Source organism: Zootoca vivipara, chromosome 1 (genome assembly GCF_965207765.1).
Source record: "Zootoca vivipara chromosome 1, rZooViv2.hap1.1, whole genome shotgun sequence".
Classification (NCBI taxonomy): Eukaryota; Metazoa; Chordata; class Lepidosauria; order Squamata; family Lacertidae; genus Zootoca; species Zootoca vivipara.
In genome coordinates, this window is record NC_142582.1 from 73,484,000 (window position 1) to 73,500,041 (window position 16,042).

Here is a 16,042-nt window from a genome sequence, read left to right on the forward strand (position 1 = left end):
GCTCTTGCACAATCTAATCTGTAGCATCACAAATGCAATTTTGTTCCCTCCTGAATAAAGTTTTAGACAAGATTGGTCATGAGTGTGCATGTTGGCTTCAGTTCAATCAACATAATGGTTTTGCTGAGCAGAGAAGAAGGAAAGTATTGTTTGGCTGGCTTCCAAGAGGATATAAAGCATGAAGAAAAATATTGCTGTTTTGAAGCTTAATTTTAAGGTTGCACACTGAAGAAAGTTTTTATTTGTGTGGCCTTGGTTTAAAAAAGCCTAACCACCACAGTTCAGTACAGAGAAGTATTCATAAAATCTTAGTGTAAAGAAGTTGTGTAGGGATTGTAGGAGCAGCACTTTTGGGATATAGTGATATAGGAAAGTATGTATGTATGTGCTGCTCTAAGATCTTTTGAATGCCTTTACCCAATTTCCTTTTTCCACATACTTAAAATGTTTCTGGTCTTAAACATATGTATCAGAAAAATAGTGAGGTGAGTGAGTGATACAAAGTTTTAGGATAAAAGCAGGAAAGGGAGTATTCAGACATCCTCAGTTTTAGTGTGATGCTCAACTGTCATATACAATACCTTACTCACCTATTACCTTGCTCATCTGAAACTTCTACCACTTGCTGTGCCCTGTCAGATCAGTTTCAGCATGTTCAAGCATTCTGATTCCCACTTTACTTTGGCTTCTAACACTAGACTTTGGGTTTCTAAACTCCAGATGCAGGTGTGGTGCTTTTTAGTCTTGCCTGCTGAGGTTATTTGGCCCAGCTAATGTTGCAATGCAGGCCTCTTATTTTGTGTTCCAGTTTTCCTTGCATTTCATTTGTGAGGGTGGTAGGGCAAGCCCCTCTTCTCCCTGGAACTTCAACTTTAGCCTACCTACCAATTTCTAGAGGCGGAACTTCACCTAATCTTGAATGCCCTCCTGCCACCAGAGAGAAGAAACAGGTAAGTCACTCCCTCCCACTCACACATTGCCTTGAGACCATTCAACTGATCATCTTTAGCACTGTCACCCCACCTTAGTTCATGAGTCATTTTACACATAGATCACCTTCCAATGTGGGGCTTCAGTTACCTAGTAGCATGCATTGTGCCTGTTGCTGAGAATATAGTGTGCAACTTGTAGACCACCCTTAACTGATACAGAGGCAACTGTTATACAAATACGTACATGGGAGGATGTGAGTGTGGTATCCACATGCCCCACCCCAAGGTAGAGACAAAACCAGTGAAGAAGAAGAATCCCCAGCTGTCAGTATCACATAATAGTTTAATTTTTAAAACCTTGGATGTTGGGTGCTTTCATTGTAACTAAAGGCCAAACTAGACACAACATTACGTATATTTAATGTGTCTAGTTGTTTTATCTTCTAAAGAATTGCAGGAGGTAGGAACAGGATGGGGACCATAGGAAGCTGCCTTATACCAAGTCAGGTCATTTGTCCATTAGCCCAGGCATCCCCAAACTGCGGCCCTCCAGATGTTTTGGCCTACAATTCCCATGATCCCTAGCTAACAGGACCAGTGGTCAGGGATGATGGGAATTGTAGTCCAAAACATCTGGAGGGCCGAAGTTTGGGGATGCCTGATCTAGCCCATTCCAGCTGGCAATGACCGAGGTCTTTTCCTATTGTCTCCTATCTCATCCTTTGAACTAGCATGCAAAGCAGATGCTTGTACCATTAAGTTATGCTCCCGTTCATTTGCAGCAATAGAAGTTTCCCTACTGGGCCTAATAGCAGTTTAAGGGCATTCAGTCTTTTTATTTGTATGCTGCTTTTCCACACAAAGAGAAAAATCACACTCAAAGCAGCTTACAGCGAAGAAAATAGGAACGTGTTTCAAAACCAAATTGCAAAAACAATTCCATAATAACATAGCAAAACAACACATCATCAATTATAGTAACATACAAAAAACAACATTATCAAATAGCAAAAATAACAAGGGAGATTTACAGTTTCACCTTGGTCCTAGAAACAACTCGCCCATGATGCTGCTCAGTCTCTTGCAGCAGGTTCTTACAGGGTTTCCAATGGCAGTGGGTGAGGTAGCTGGAAGCACCTCCCCCATCTTTTACAGGGGTATACTTTTCTTTGTGACCAAGAATGGGGGGGGGGGAGATTAATTCACCTTCCCACTTGCCATGATCCTTACTGCAATTGCCACTGCAACTTTTTTTTAATGAAGTAAAACTGGACAAGTTAACTGTAACCACACATTAAGCATGTCTGATTTGACCTTGAGCAAGAGTTTATCTGTTCCTTCGCATTTTTGTATGTATCTTTTTACACATACTGAATTTACCTGCAGCTGCTTGGGTAAGGCACACTGAAGTCATGTGTGCCTTCATGCAGATGTGCGGACCTCTGGTCAATTCTAACTGCTGTTGAAACTTCAATTAGAATTGCCATATACTTCAAGATGATCCTAGGGTCAGCAAAACCTACTTAGCAATTTTCCAATTTAATAGCCTGAATGAAGAAAGATTAAATTTTGGCAGTATTGTATGTCTTTACAGCTACCGTAGTGTTGTGGATGGTGTCAGATTTTAACCAGGGAGATTTTATTTCCATTCAGCCATGAAGTTTACTAAGTGATTGTAGACCAGTCACTATTTCTCAGTTTCACCTGCCTCACAGGGTGGTTGTGAGAATATCCTGGGATAAACCCAGTCTGAACTCCTTAGAGTGGGGTAGAATCCAGATGTGATTCATAAAATAATTCTAAGTAACAGTTGTTACTCATCTTATATTTCTTTTTTATTAATTCCAAATTATTAAAGCAATTTAAATAATAAAGATAGGTTTTTCATATAACACCATGGTTCATAGTACTAAACACAAATCCAGACAATATTTAAGTGGAACACATGCATTTTGAACAGAGGTGGCATCTGACAATTGTTAAACAAGAACAAATCCACCATCTTTCCTTGTTTTAAAGCATATCCGACAGCACAACTGGTGCCAATTGTATTGCTCTGCCGTCCTTTGGACCACATCAGCGAGGCTGAGAATGGAGGTCTTGTCACCTGGACAGCCCAGGACCTCCTCACACACTGCCCAAGCTTGCACACTAGAATGTCACTTCAGTTCTGCTAACACAGTGGTTTGACCTCGCCCCCAGAGGCAGGCTCCATTGTCTTTCAAGACAGATTGATTCCAACAAAAAAAAGCTCACCTAAAGTCCTAAATTTGATTTAACAAGCTGGTTGGGTGCCATGGTACAAGGAGAAGGTCCTGACCCTTTCCTACTACATGGAGACTTTGGTCTAGATCAGACATCCCCGAACTGTGGCCCTCCAGATGTTTTGGCCTACAACTCCCATGATCCCTAGCTAACAGGACCAGTGGTTGGGGAAGATGGGAATTGTAGTCCAAAACATCTGGAGGGCCAAAGTTTGGGGATGCCTGGTGTAGGAAGTACTCACGGGGTGGTTGAGGATGACAAGGGGATGAGGGTCAGTGTACAGGAATCAGAGCAGCAGGACCCATTACCAGATCCAGAGGGGGCCCTGTCTTCACAAACACAACAGGCTCTGAGGCAGAGGGAGCGGCAGATGGGATACTTTAGGAGGCTGAGGCAGGCAAGGGCCCAGAGCCCAGCTCCCTAGCTGGCCAGGTGGGGCTTGGTGTGTGATTCCTCAGCTGGAGTAGGCTTGGAACAGGTGAGGGTCACATGGCTCATCAAGCCCAGATGCTGCAATCAGCATGCAGAGTATAAAAGGGCAGCAGAGCTGGGGTGCTGTGTCTGTTCAACTGTCCATGTTGATGGGGCTCAGCTTGAGTGCTCCTGGATCTCTGTGGGACTGTGCTTTGGTTTGGACTTTGGACATGTGGATTGACGTTGGACTTGACATACTGACTTGCTGCCAGGTAAGCCAGGGGTTTAGAACAGACATCAAGTCTAGCTCTCAAGTTCCCACCAGTGGGCCCCTTGCTGCCCTTTCCTCTTCCCCCTTTTGAAGGTCCAACTAGGGGCTCATTCACACTTCTGTTTGTCCCATGATTTCTAAACACAGGTCTGGAAGGTTTTCTTTTGGCTGGCTGCTTTCACCAGGAAAGCCGTTTACTGCCGAATCAGAATAATCTACAGAAAACCCCATAGATGTTACAGCTGTGATTGGCTATCCTGACAAGGCAGCCACAAGCTTTGGTGGGAGAATGAGCTATGATATAAGTGGTGGTGGCTTTAACTCCCTCCACTGCAAATCCCCCCAACTGGTATTATTTTACTTTTATTTAAGTGTTTTTTCATTCTTCTATCCAGCCAAAAAAGCCTGAGCGGCTTGCATCTCTCTTTCTCTCACACACAAGCTTACAAAGAGATGTGACACAAAAGGAAAACTAATCAGGAGAAGATGAAATAAACTCTGATTCAGATTCTTAGTAACTAGTTATTCTAACAGCCAGTCGAGATTGGGGAGGATGGGACGGAATCAAGGAGCCACCAAAAGTGACAATAGTCCTTTTCTATCTGTGGCAGCCTGTTGAAATGGCTGCTCCAGGTTTCATATGGGTGTCTGTATTTTTTCTCCTCCATGGCTAACATCTCAGGTGGAGACAATCTAGACCAGGGATCATGGGAGTTGTAGGCCAAAACATCTGGAGGGCCGCAGTTTGGGGATGCCTGTCCTACACCAACCTTCCCTTCCCCATCCCCAGCTTGCCCCAGTGTGTCCCAATCCCCGGCTACATCAGATCATGACAATGGCCTTTGTCTGCTTCTGCAAAACAGTAAATGTCAATGTCTATAAATTTCCGAGTGGCCTTGCTACACTGACCCTAAAGTCATCTCTACTTAGAAGCAAGTCCCATTGTTTTCCATGAAAGTAAACACACTTAGGATAATTGCTTAAGAACTTCAGGCTTTGGTCTATGCTGCTGCCGCCGCTGTACATAATGACATATCTACTGGAAAAATGTCTTTCTAGACGTAGATTAGCCCTGTGGTTTAAAATGATAGCCTTAGAACTGCTGAGGTCACGCTAATCCTCTGTAAACCTAATAAAAATATTGTTACCAACAAAAGGGGGTAACCCAAATAGTGTTTTGCTCACTCTCGCACACATTCCATGAATGTTACATGTAGAAAAACACACCAGCCTTGGCACATTTGGTGGCAGGGGAAGAAATATGGAGGAATGTTTGGAACTTTTTTTAAAAAAACTGCGATACTGCAGAAAAGGGCTGCTTTTGCCCATATAAGTAAATGGTGTCTGACTGTGACCCCATTTAAATTTATTCCAAATGGTGATGTCATTTCTGGCATCTAAAGCAGGTTCCTGCAGTTTTACAACAAGCTCTGTAACAAAGCCGTTCCCAATCTGGTGTCCTCCAGTTGTTTTAGACTGCAATTCCCACAAGCTTCAGCCAGTCCAGCTGTGCTACTTGAGACTAATGGGAACTGTAGTATGAAATATCCAGAAGGCAGGCACCAGGTTGCGGGAGGCTGTTCTATAAACTCTGTTTTCATTCTGCATAAACCTTTCTGCTGTTTTCACAAGTGAAACTTTAATCATTGTATGCATGTACCAATGGCCTCCAACTGGAATACAATAATTACAAGATACTGTAGTGTAATCGGTGAAGATATCACTCTTCCAAAGTTTCTTGCAGTCTCTGTCTTTAGCTCTGGTTTATATGCTCAGCAGAATCAAGTGATTGAATTTTACGTGTGGACTCACAGTTTCATGCTTCAGATTCTGCCTGTGAACTTCTCATAGGCATTGATTTGGCTACTGTGAGGGGACAGGACTAGAGGGACTTTATCCAGTGGATTTATTCTTATGTTCTTAGATGGGAGAATCACATTATTGAATGCACCCCTGAAGAAGAAGAAAAACACAGGAAAAAATTCTCCTTGAACATATAGTGTTGTAGGATTTTGGGGGGTGGTCTGGAAGATATATAGGGGTATCTTCTAAACCTATGATTCTGCATTTGTAAAGTTAGACTCTAGTAAGAGAGAACCTGTTGAACTGGACAATCCAGTCTGTTCGTAAGGTGGCGAGTTAAGTGCTCTCTTCCATATAGTAAAGAGACCATGTTGCCATAGTAACAACTAAGTGATGGTGCTCTTCAGGATGATGCAGCTTGCCCCCACTTTTCCTGACCGGATGCCATGCCATCCTAGGGAGAACAACAGGCCAGGTGGTCTGGTTTTTGGCGTGTGAGTTTTGAGCTGCAAGCTGGACGGAGAGGCTTGATTTTCTCTTGAGTGGAATGCAAAACTATGGCTTTGGATAAGCCCCTGGCCCCAGGAAATGTAAAGGGCCTTCTTGGTAGTGGCACCCACCCTGTGGAATGCCCTCCTACCAGAGGTCAAAGAGAACAACAATTACCAGACCTTTAGAAGGCATTTCAAGGGAAGCTTTTAATGTTTGATGGATTCCTGTATTTTAATGTTTTGTTGGAAGCCGCCCAGAGTGGCTGGGGAAACCCGGCCAGATGGGCGGGGTATAAATAAATTATTATTATTATTATTATTATTATTATTATTATTATTATTATTATTATTATTAAAGGATAAGCAGGATCTCCAAACCCTTCCATCCTATGCTCATGTTGTATACATGTATGTGCAAATAGAATCATACATCCTAAAGATACCACAGTCTCCACTGACCAGAATTCTAAGGAAGCTGAACCCTGGGTAAGCGCTGGGACGCCTGGGGTCTCTTGCTGCTCGGAGATTGGGGAGCATGCAACCATGGATAAGTTGCTGCCATACTGTTGTTTTATATGGCAGGGATTGCTTTCTTTCATTAGCAAGCATCCAGAAATGTGAGCCCCAAATGCTATGAACCTGGGAAAGCTTTATTGCTCGATTCTACTGCATGTATCAGCTCAGTGGCTCTCAGAGTCACTTGTGAAAACGAGCCTTATGTGCACTGGTTAGGAATGAATGCAGGCTGTTTTGTTGCATCCCAACCATATGTGTGGTTCAGAAGGTCAGGCATTACCACAATCGCTCTCCTGTTATTTTAGGACTTCCATGTGTTATGGTTGGCCTCGGTGACATGGCATTTGGTTTCAGTTATTTTTTTTTGAAGGGTTTGGCTTTTAAGAATAGAAAAGCACATTTCAAGCAAAATCCAGCAAGTTGTAAACTTTGTGGCAATTCAGGAGTGAGATTGGTTTCAGGCTGGAAACACTGAAGAATAGCCAGGCTTCTCTCCCCATCACTTTTTTGAAAGTATGGTGGCAATTTATTGTAAAAATTATGATTCCAAATTATTATAGGGAGGGAAACCAAAACATAACTGGCCTTAACAATGCAATTATTTTAATCTTCTAGGAGCCTCATAATTTGATAAGTGCAGCCAATTGTTTCTCAAAACAGTCTGTTTTATAATGGATGGAATTCATTACTAAGCAAGAATGCAGTGCCTCTTTGTTGAAATACAGTCTACAAATCGTTGGCTAAATCTAAAGGCAGGAGATGGATTGGAAAGGAGTTGGTCTCTTTTGTTTAAAATAGTGTCCCTTTGAATCTCAACTGTTGCACATAAGTTGAAATTGTTCCAGTTAGAAAAGCTCTTAGAATTATAGAAAACTGGAGCTGGGAGAGACTCATCTAGTCCAGCCCCCTGCAATGCAGATGGCCATCTAACATCTCTTTAAAGAACTCCAAGGAAGGAGAGTCCACAATCTCCTTCCTCATTCCTCATAAGGCTTGGTTTCCAAACCCTTTAGTATCTTGGTTGCCCTTCTCTGCACACATTCCTGCTTGTCAATATCCTTCTTAAATTGTGGTGCCCAGAACTGAACACAGTATTCCAGGTGTGGTCTGACAGAACAGAGTGGAAATATTACTCCCTTGACCTAGAAACTATACTTTAGTTGATGCAGCCTACTAAGCATCAATAGGCACGTGTGTCCTTTCGTTCTTTGATGGCAAACCTTTAACAGCAGTCTCTCAAGGATGTGAATGAGAAGAGTCAAGACCACAAGGTTAGAGAGCATGTACCAGTAAACTTTATTTTTATTCATTGTATTACTAATAAGGCTTGTTTAAAATTATGTCTTCTTATACCCCACTTTGGGATTAACAAGTTATAAATGGGCATTATAAATAAATTCACTGTGTTACTTATTGTTGAGAAGGCAAACGAAGGACAACAATTCGTCATACTTATGTGAAATACTTCTAGACCTTAGATAAAGCTGAAATAGCCATTAAAACCCCTCACAGTGGCTTAAAAGTCTTTAAATCTTGGGAGAATAGCCCTTAGACTTATGTTGGTGGTGGCTGGTTAAGACCTGGATGTAAGTCGTTGAACTCTTATCATCTGGTGACTACAGTCTCTGAGTTGTGTCTACCACCACCACCACTATCACCCTACTCCAATCAGCTTTATTCCTTTCTCTTAAATTATTTCAGCTTCATATACATTTTCTCATATCAAATTTGAGTGGGAAGTGGCAGCAACACTCTCCTAACAGCTTGCAGAGTCTGAGATCTTCCAAAAATTCTTGACTTCCTTCAGAAATTCAACCCAGGCAGGAATCTCGATTTCCTTTCTGATTAATGTAAGATATGGTGGTGATTCCATTCACATACTCCTCAAACTATGCCTGCTTCCCCATTCAGCTTGTTGAGTTCTGTCGCTTTGTTTAGTCATATGAATGGGTTACAGATTGGCTGAATGTGAGTGAGGAAGCATTCCACCATTTCAGCAATTTTATTAGACAATAATCTGGCCAGCTATAGAATTGACACCACACAATATTCAAAAATACATTTTAACCATGACCCAGCCGAAATGAAGCACTACGGTCACCTCCAGACAACCAGTTTATTAGACATTTGTCCTGATTTGCTTGCTTACAATTTGTACAGATGTTATGGTTGAGTGATAGTTTCCACACCCTCTGTCGTGCTTTTCTTCATAATGCTGCAAAAAGTAAAACAAAAATGAAAGTGGATTTGTTGTGCAAGAGCACTGTGCCATTGCTACATCACGATGTACCTGCTATCTTGGAGGTGGGTGGTTCTGAGATGCACTTTATTGTACTGTGGACATCAGCTGGCATCTACCTGAATGAGTGAGTGCTGAAGTCTGAAACCAGCCTAAATCCTGCTGATATCAGATGCATTAAGTTTGATATGGCTGCAATTCTAAATGAACTTACCTGAGAGCCAATCCTATTGAACTCAATAGGACAGGGGTCCCCAGACTTACCGCGCGGCGGGCCGGTGCCCGCCGCGCCGACCGCACGGCGGGCCGGAGGGTAGGGGAGTGCGCGCGCAGCGGGCTGGAGGGCGGGGGAGTGCGCGCCCGTGTGCATGCGCACACGCACACGGTCGGGAAAAAATCGCCGAAAATTGCTTGTGCGCATGCGTATGGGCCTCCCCCAACCCGGAAGTGCATCGGAAATGACCTCTTCTGGGTCGGGAGAGGCCCATACACATGCGCACAAAGGATTTTCGGTTATTTTTTGCCGATTTTTAAGACCGTCGCCACGCCGCGCGCCATAAGAGCGGGCAGCGGCAGCGGGCGGCGGGGGTCGTCGCGGGCCGGATTGGGAGGCCGATTGGGCCGCATCCGGCCAGGGGGCCGTAGTTTGGGGCCCCTGCAATAGGACTTACAGTATTTCTGAGCAGACACACATACCCTGTTTCCCCTATTTTAAGACATAGTCATAAAATAAGCCATAGCAGGATTTTTAAGCATTCAAGGAATATAAGCCATACCCCGAAAATAAGACATAGTGATAGGCGCAGCAGCAATGCCAGCCGCGGCAGGAGGAGGAGGAGGGAAAAAAATAACACATCCTCTGAAAATAAGCCATAGTGTGTTATTTTGAGGAAAAATAAATATAAGTCTTATTTTCGGAGAAACACGGGTAGGAACACACTGCTCAGTGGTCTTTAAAAGTGTTTAAGTTTGTGCCCCAGCCCCAGGTTATTTATTGGATGCAGGCCATTCCAGTGGAGGAATATTTAGCCAGTTAACTTCTTCAATGAGGATTAGGCATGATTAAAAAACAACAACACTTCCTCTCTGCAATAGCCTAAGGATGATAAAATGTGACTCCAAACTCTAAAGAGAAAACAAGAATGTGTTCTTTGGGGTGGGGGGTGGGGGTGGGGGGAAGAGCTCTGCATTCTGTTGCCCAGTTAAACAAAGGCTCAGTTGACTTGTTTAACTAAGGCCCCATTAAAACAGATTTCACTGTGGGTCACCTGGAGTTTAAAAAGTCCAGGAAGAGTGGAGAGGAAATATTTTGTTATGCGCTGCTAGCAGGGGCTCAGGAGTAAATGAGCTATTGTACACGGAGGGCTGGACTTCTTGGATACAACCACTGATATGGGGGAGACTTCGAAGCAAATCGGAACAAATCTGTTCTTTATTGTCTCACTCAGGCAGGGCTGCAAAGAATATTCAAGGCTCCCGGGGGAATTGAGATGCAGAGGTAGCTCATTTTATGCCATAGTTTGAGCAGTTTAACCAAGAAAGACCTGAACATTTTTTAAACACACACACACACACACACACACACACACACACACACACTATCCTGCCTTTCGTCCAATGTGTTAAGGAAGTACATGCTCCCTTTGTATTCTCCAAGTAACTCTGAGATGGTTAGGTTAGGAGATGGCAACAAAATGATCATTTGTAGGGATTTCAACTTTAGTGTCCTTGTTCCATCCACCACCCTCACCACTGTCCCACACTGGTTTCTATCTTGTCCTTCAGTGTGCAGTATGAAAGTAGCTATTTTGAAAAAATTTTTTTTTATGAAAGTAGTTATCTTTACTCCTAAATTGCCTCCAGCCAGGATTGAGTCCAAGAACAAGGATTAAGACAATCTAAGAAAAGCTCTGAACCTCTTTTCTAGGGGACTGCTACTAAAATAGTCCTTTCCAGCAGCTGATGTGCACAGATATGTAGATGGCTGCTATATGAAGGAACACCCAGGAGGGATGTACACAAAGAGCATCCAATGAAGCTCAATGTGGGAAGACACAGGAGAGACAAAGGGAAGCACTTTCTGACATGTAGCATAATTAAAGTATGGGTTTTGCTAGCTAGGATGACTTAGAAAGTTGATTAGACAAAAAATCATGGAGGATAAAGCTATGACAGAGGCAATATGCCACAGTTCCTTATCCACCTAGAGATGGTTCCATGTGCATTATATTGATTGATTGACTGATTGATTGAATTTATATACCGCCCTATACCCGGAGGTCTCATATATACCCCAATATATATAATCAAAATAAAAACAACAACCCGATAACACACGCACACCCTTTATGGTCAAGATACAGGAGCCGATCACTCGTATTGACTTTGTTTTCCTTTGCCAAATGTTAGGATGAGTGCAGCTGGTTTCTGCACCAGACAGAATGCCAAATACACACATTTGTCCAATGATTTCTCTCCTTCCCCAGTGTTTTATCAAAACCCCTCAAATGTGAAATTGCCTCAAGAAATATAATTTGTCATTCAATGTTTTGTAAAGCTGTGTGCATTTCCAGTGTACTATCTTCATGCCTTTCCTTAGCAGGAGTCTGCTTCAGAACTGAAAGAGTCCTTGGAAAATGGGCAGAACTTCTCCCAACTTTTTTTCCAGTGGAAAACCTCTCTGCCTTTAATGGCCTGCAACAGACTCAAATGCAGGAGAGGGGAGGGAGGCAATTTCCTGACCATTGGTCCCCACAGTTCAATCTTGTTAGGAATGTTGAAACCCTGCTGAAAGTTGCTGCCATAGAAATCTGTATATTGACATGGCAGGACTCATTAAAAGGGCTTACTTACACTTCTGTTTCAGAGCGACTTGAATGCAAAAGAATAGCAATGATGCTGATTACAATAGAACTCTGTAAATAAATCCCTGCCTGTTGTGTGTGTCTGGATTCTGTCACCGGTGATAGCCTCTCATTTTCATGACCACTAACATTCACAAAGATTTGATGCAAATAGCATTGCTGCATTTAGTGGGCTGGGATCAACCCAAATTTCATGGCTGTTGTGAAGGGGGGGGAGTAAGCCCTCACACACACACACACACACACACACACACACACACACACACACAAGTTTATGTCATTAGAACTTTAGAAGATTTAAATGATGAAGGGATCCTCAGTGTTTTCCTTTGGCCAGTTACAGAGTAGATATTGATACTAATTGGCTAGTTAATTAAGCTAAACTTTTCTGTCCCTCCGAAGGAAAATAGTTAATCAAATGGGATTCAAAGAATGAACGGAGGCCACACATGTCACTAATATGTCTGGATATTTCTGGGTATGGTATTTCTTAAATTTCTCTAAATTACGTTATGGTTGGGTAGAGAGTGGTAGGAAAGAAGGATTCCATCCATAAGCTCTAGGAAATATTTAACAATGCACTATTTGTATGAGTAGAGGAGAAAAGGAAGGGGGTAGTATTCAACACTAGTCCTACTCAGAGTAGATCCACTGAAGTTAATGGCTATTACTAACTTGGGTTCATTAATTTCAGTGGGTCTACTCTGAACAGGACTTTGTTGAATCCAGCCCAAGGTGTTTCTTAGAGAATTCACTCGTTTACCCTCTTCAGTGACCTGAAATGCCTTGGTGTGTATCCTGTTTTCCCAATCTGCTGGCCACCTGCAGCAACATCCCTGCCATTTTTTTTAATACCAGGACAAGCTTTTCGCTAATTCAGTGTCCTGGATAAATTTAGGCAACATACAAAATTGCTGGGCAAACCTCTAGTACTCTCCCAACAAGCCAATAAAGCCAGACTCTGGAACACCACATGTCTGCATTTATAGACCATAATTAGTCTTTTCTTCTTTCTTTTCTTCTTCTTTTGCTGAGGTAATTGGAAAAGAAGAAACTCTTGGAATTAAACCACTACCACCTCTCCTGGCTCTCGCACTCATATGTTATTAGCAATGGTTGTCGGAGTATAGTTTTCCAGATTATTTCCTTCAAGAGGAAAGGACTGATAGAAGGTATACTTCTGTTGAGAAGGAAGCAGATGATCTTTCTGGCTCTGAATCATGACCACAGCAGGAGGGGTGTACTTCGCTTCACCTCTTCACCAACCCCCAACCTATCCACTTTTTATCACTGCTTCCATTCCCATGGCTTTAAAATTTCAGTCAGAATCTTGAATATGGAGTTAAGAATTAAGAGTCCTGCTGAATCAGGTCAAAGGCCCATCTAGTCCAGCATCCTGTCCTTACAGTTTCCTACCAGATGCTTATAGGAAGTCCACAAGCAGGATATGAGCACAACTGCATTCTCTCCTCCTGTGATTCCCAGCAACTAGAATTCAGAAGCGTCCTGAGAGGAAAGAGTTGTGATACTGATGCCACAGTCACAACAGTGCGTGCTGAAATTCTAACTGTGCCATATATTTCAGATGGTGACCTTCAGCACATCTCTCTGTGCCGTGGTCAACTATGAAATGACTGAAACAGCTGCACCATATGTTATGGAGTCATAGTCAGGCCTGGGCCAGCCTAGTTATTGTGGTTCCTGTGGGGAGGAAATAGAAATTGGGTGTGGCGACAGGTTCAAGCCAAAAGACACTCTCTCTGCCCTAAAATATATGATAGCAGATGTAAGAAAAATGTTCCTTCCAACCTAATCTTCTGCGTACAACAGGAGCCACACGCTGTGCCTGGGGTGGTCTCCAAGGTCTGAGTTAACCATCAGATCACGTCTTGTAATGTAATCCTGGACTCTGCCACAGGCTCCAGCTGTGCATGTATTTCCCATAAGCAGGGTGTCATAATTCATAAGCTAATAACTAATGAAACTGTCCTGCATTTGTTCAAGGGAGATTTCCAAGCAACACATTGTATAATGCCTCTGTCCAGCCATTGGTGGAATGTACCCCCCCCCCCCGGCAAAGGGACAACAGCAGCTGTTTGAGCACAGCATCACACCAGCTTCCAACAGGAAGTGGAGATACACATCACTTCGAATAAGGGAAGAAAACAGACTGGAAAGATTTGATTAGAGTTAACTGGAAGCGGGTCAAAACAGCTGAAAGAAATTGCCTGCATTTGTGAAAAAAACTTCTCCCCAAGTTAAGGATCTCAGTATGTGATCTTAGTTTCAGAGGGCATATTGATGGTCTACTCTCTGAAGGCCATATATATGTGAGATGTGCTTAGTTTGTACATTCCCATGCAGGATGGGACCCTTCCTCTTTCCCATCTGCCTGCTGCTTGGTGTGATGCTTGGGCTAATCTACTGGTCTAGAAGAAAACAGCATGGTGAGCATACTTGAACTTGACCATCCACACAGTCTACTATCGCTCTAGCTCAGGCATCATCAACCTGGTGCCTTCAAGGTGGTTTGGATAGCACATTCTGGCTGGGGTTGATGGAATCTATAATTGAAAACACCTGGAGGCCACCAGGTTGCCCAAGGCTTCCCGAGTTGATCTTGTGCTCTCCCTGGAAGCTTGTGCTCTCACTGGAATTTTGATCTACTAACTGGGTGAGTTTAACTACCATAAATCTTGGTGTTGCACTCCATCTTAATTGATTTGTTGAATACTGCTGACCACCAGCTTCTCTTCATAGGACCACAGATGGCTTTCGAACCAGATGGCAATATAAGATATGATACAGTTGAAAGAGTTCACTGTCTCCTAATCTCCAGCAAAGGCTGTTAAAGAATCCAAAACTGAACATTGTGATCCCTCTCTGTGGGTTTCAACAGGCTGTTGATCTATCGGATAATACATTCATGGAGAGGAAAACAAATATTTATGCAATAAGGTTGAACCAAATGGAATTTATTATCACTTCCCAAGATTACTCATTTCCCAAAACTTCTGTCTTTTGACACACTAGCTCATCCTAACTCCCCGTTTTCCTGCCGCCTTGTCCTCAAATTAACAAACAATCTTCTTTTCTTACCGTAACTCTTTTTCTTGCGTCACATGTTACTCCTTTAAAAAAGGCCCAATTTTGTTTCAAAGTGCCAAAGCTATGATGTTCAGGATCAGAGATACAGTTGGGTTAAGACTCTGCATTTCCTAAACTCTCTTATGTAATAACAATCACTCTTCAACATAAGGCAGCTCTTCTTCAGTGCTCTGAAAAATGTATAGCTTGAGCCAGTAACATTTGTAATCTCTGGGAATCATGTGGGTGAATAGTACTATCCCGAAGTGAGCTCATTCTATGTACTGTGCTCTCCTGGATAAAATGCACTTACAGGTATTGCCACACTTGCAATTGCTGGCTTAGAGTCACTTTGCATATTGCTCTTTTTTTTCTTTTTAATATGTAAACTTCATATGTACCCCTAAAAAGGTGAAATGCAAATATACATACATTATACATCATTACGGAGCAGCGAGTGGCTCCAGTGCCCTGTTGTCATTTTATAGTAAATCCAACTTGGCCTGTGCAGAATGTGTGAAATAGCACAGAGTGCTAAATCCTGGTGTATAAGGAGGTGAGAGGAATTTTTTTTTTTTACCTTGTGGGCTGCATCCATTCATTCTTGGCCAACCCTGGCTTTGGAAACAGCAGTTCAGTCGCCTTCAGTTCCTGCCACACATCTACTTATCATTTTCCTGGTATTCAAAATGCTACCTATTTGCACACCTTTTTTTTATTGATCTGATATCTGCTATTTACTTTATTCAGTAAAAATTTGGTAGGCGTGGACAGGATGCAGAACCCAGAAGCTGCCCCCTTGAATGCTGAAGCTTTCAGAAGCCCTTTTGAAGACAATACCTGAGGAAACACCACAATAGCGATGGGTCAGCCAACTTCCAATCTGTGCCAATTTAATTTGCATTTATTCATAACTGTTTTCATCCCATTCTGCCTGCTTTAATTGGTGGATTAAAAAACCCACCTCTATGAAAATGTGCATTTAAATATATTCTTAAATGCATGTTTTAACACAAAACACACATTTAAATGCTATTTTATCCATTTGTGCATTCCTAAAGGTATTTTATGCTAAAATATGTTTTCCAAAAATCGAAGCAGGGCTTCTTTCTGCTGAAGGGGTTCATGAGATGTATCCCGGCTGCAATTCCTGTCTGAAA

The 16,042-nt window shown here is 42.6% G+C and overlaps 1 protein-coding gene across 1 annotated transcript in view; it reads left to right on the forward strand.

Moving 5' to 3' along the window:
- The first annotated feature begins 646 nt into the window (after positions 1–646).
- The window catches only part of LOC118086259 (uncharacterized), a 91,005-nt gene continuing 75,609 nt past the window's right edge, over positions 647–16,042 (forward strand). Inside the window, exon 1 of the mRNA XM_088668091.1 lies at positions 647–950. Within this exon, the coding sequence (XP_088524217.1) occupies positions 774–950 (177 nt within the window). The 5' untranslated portion in view covers positions 647–773. The remainder of the gene's footprint in view (positions 951–16,042) is intronic.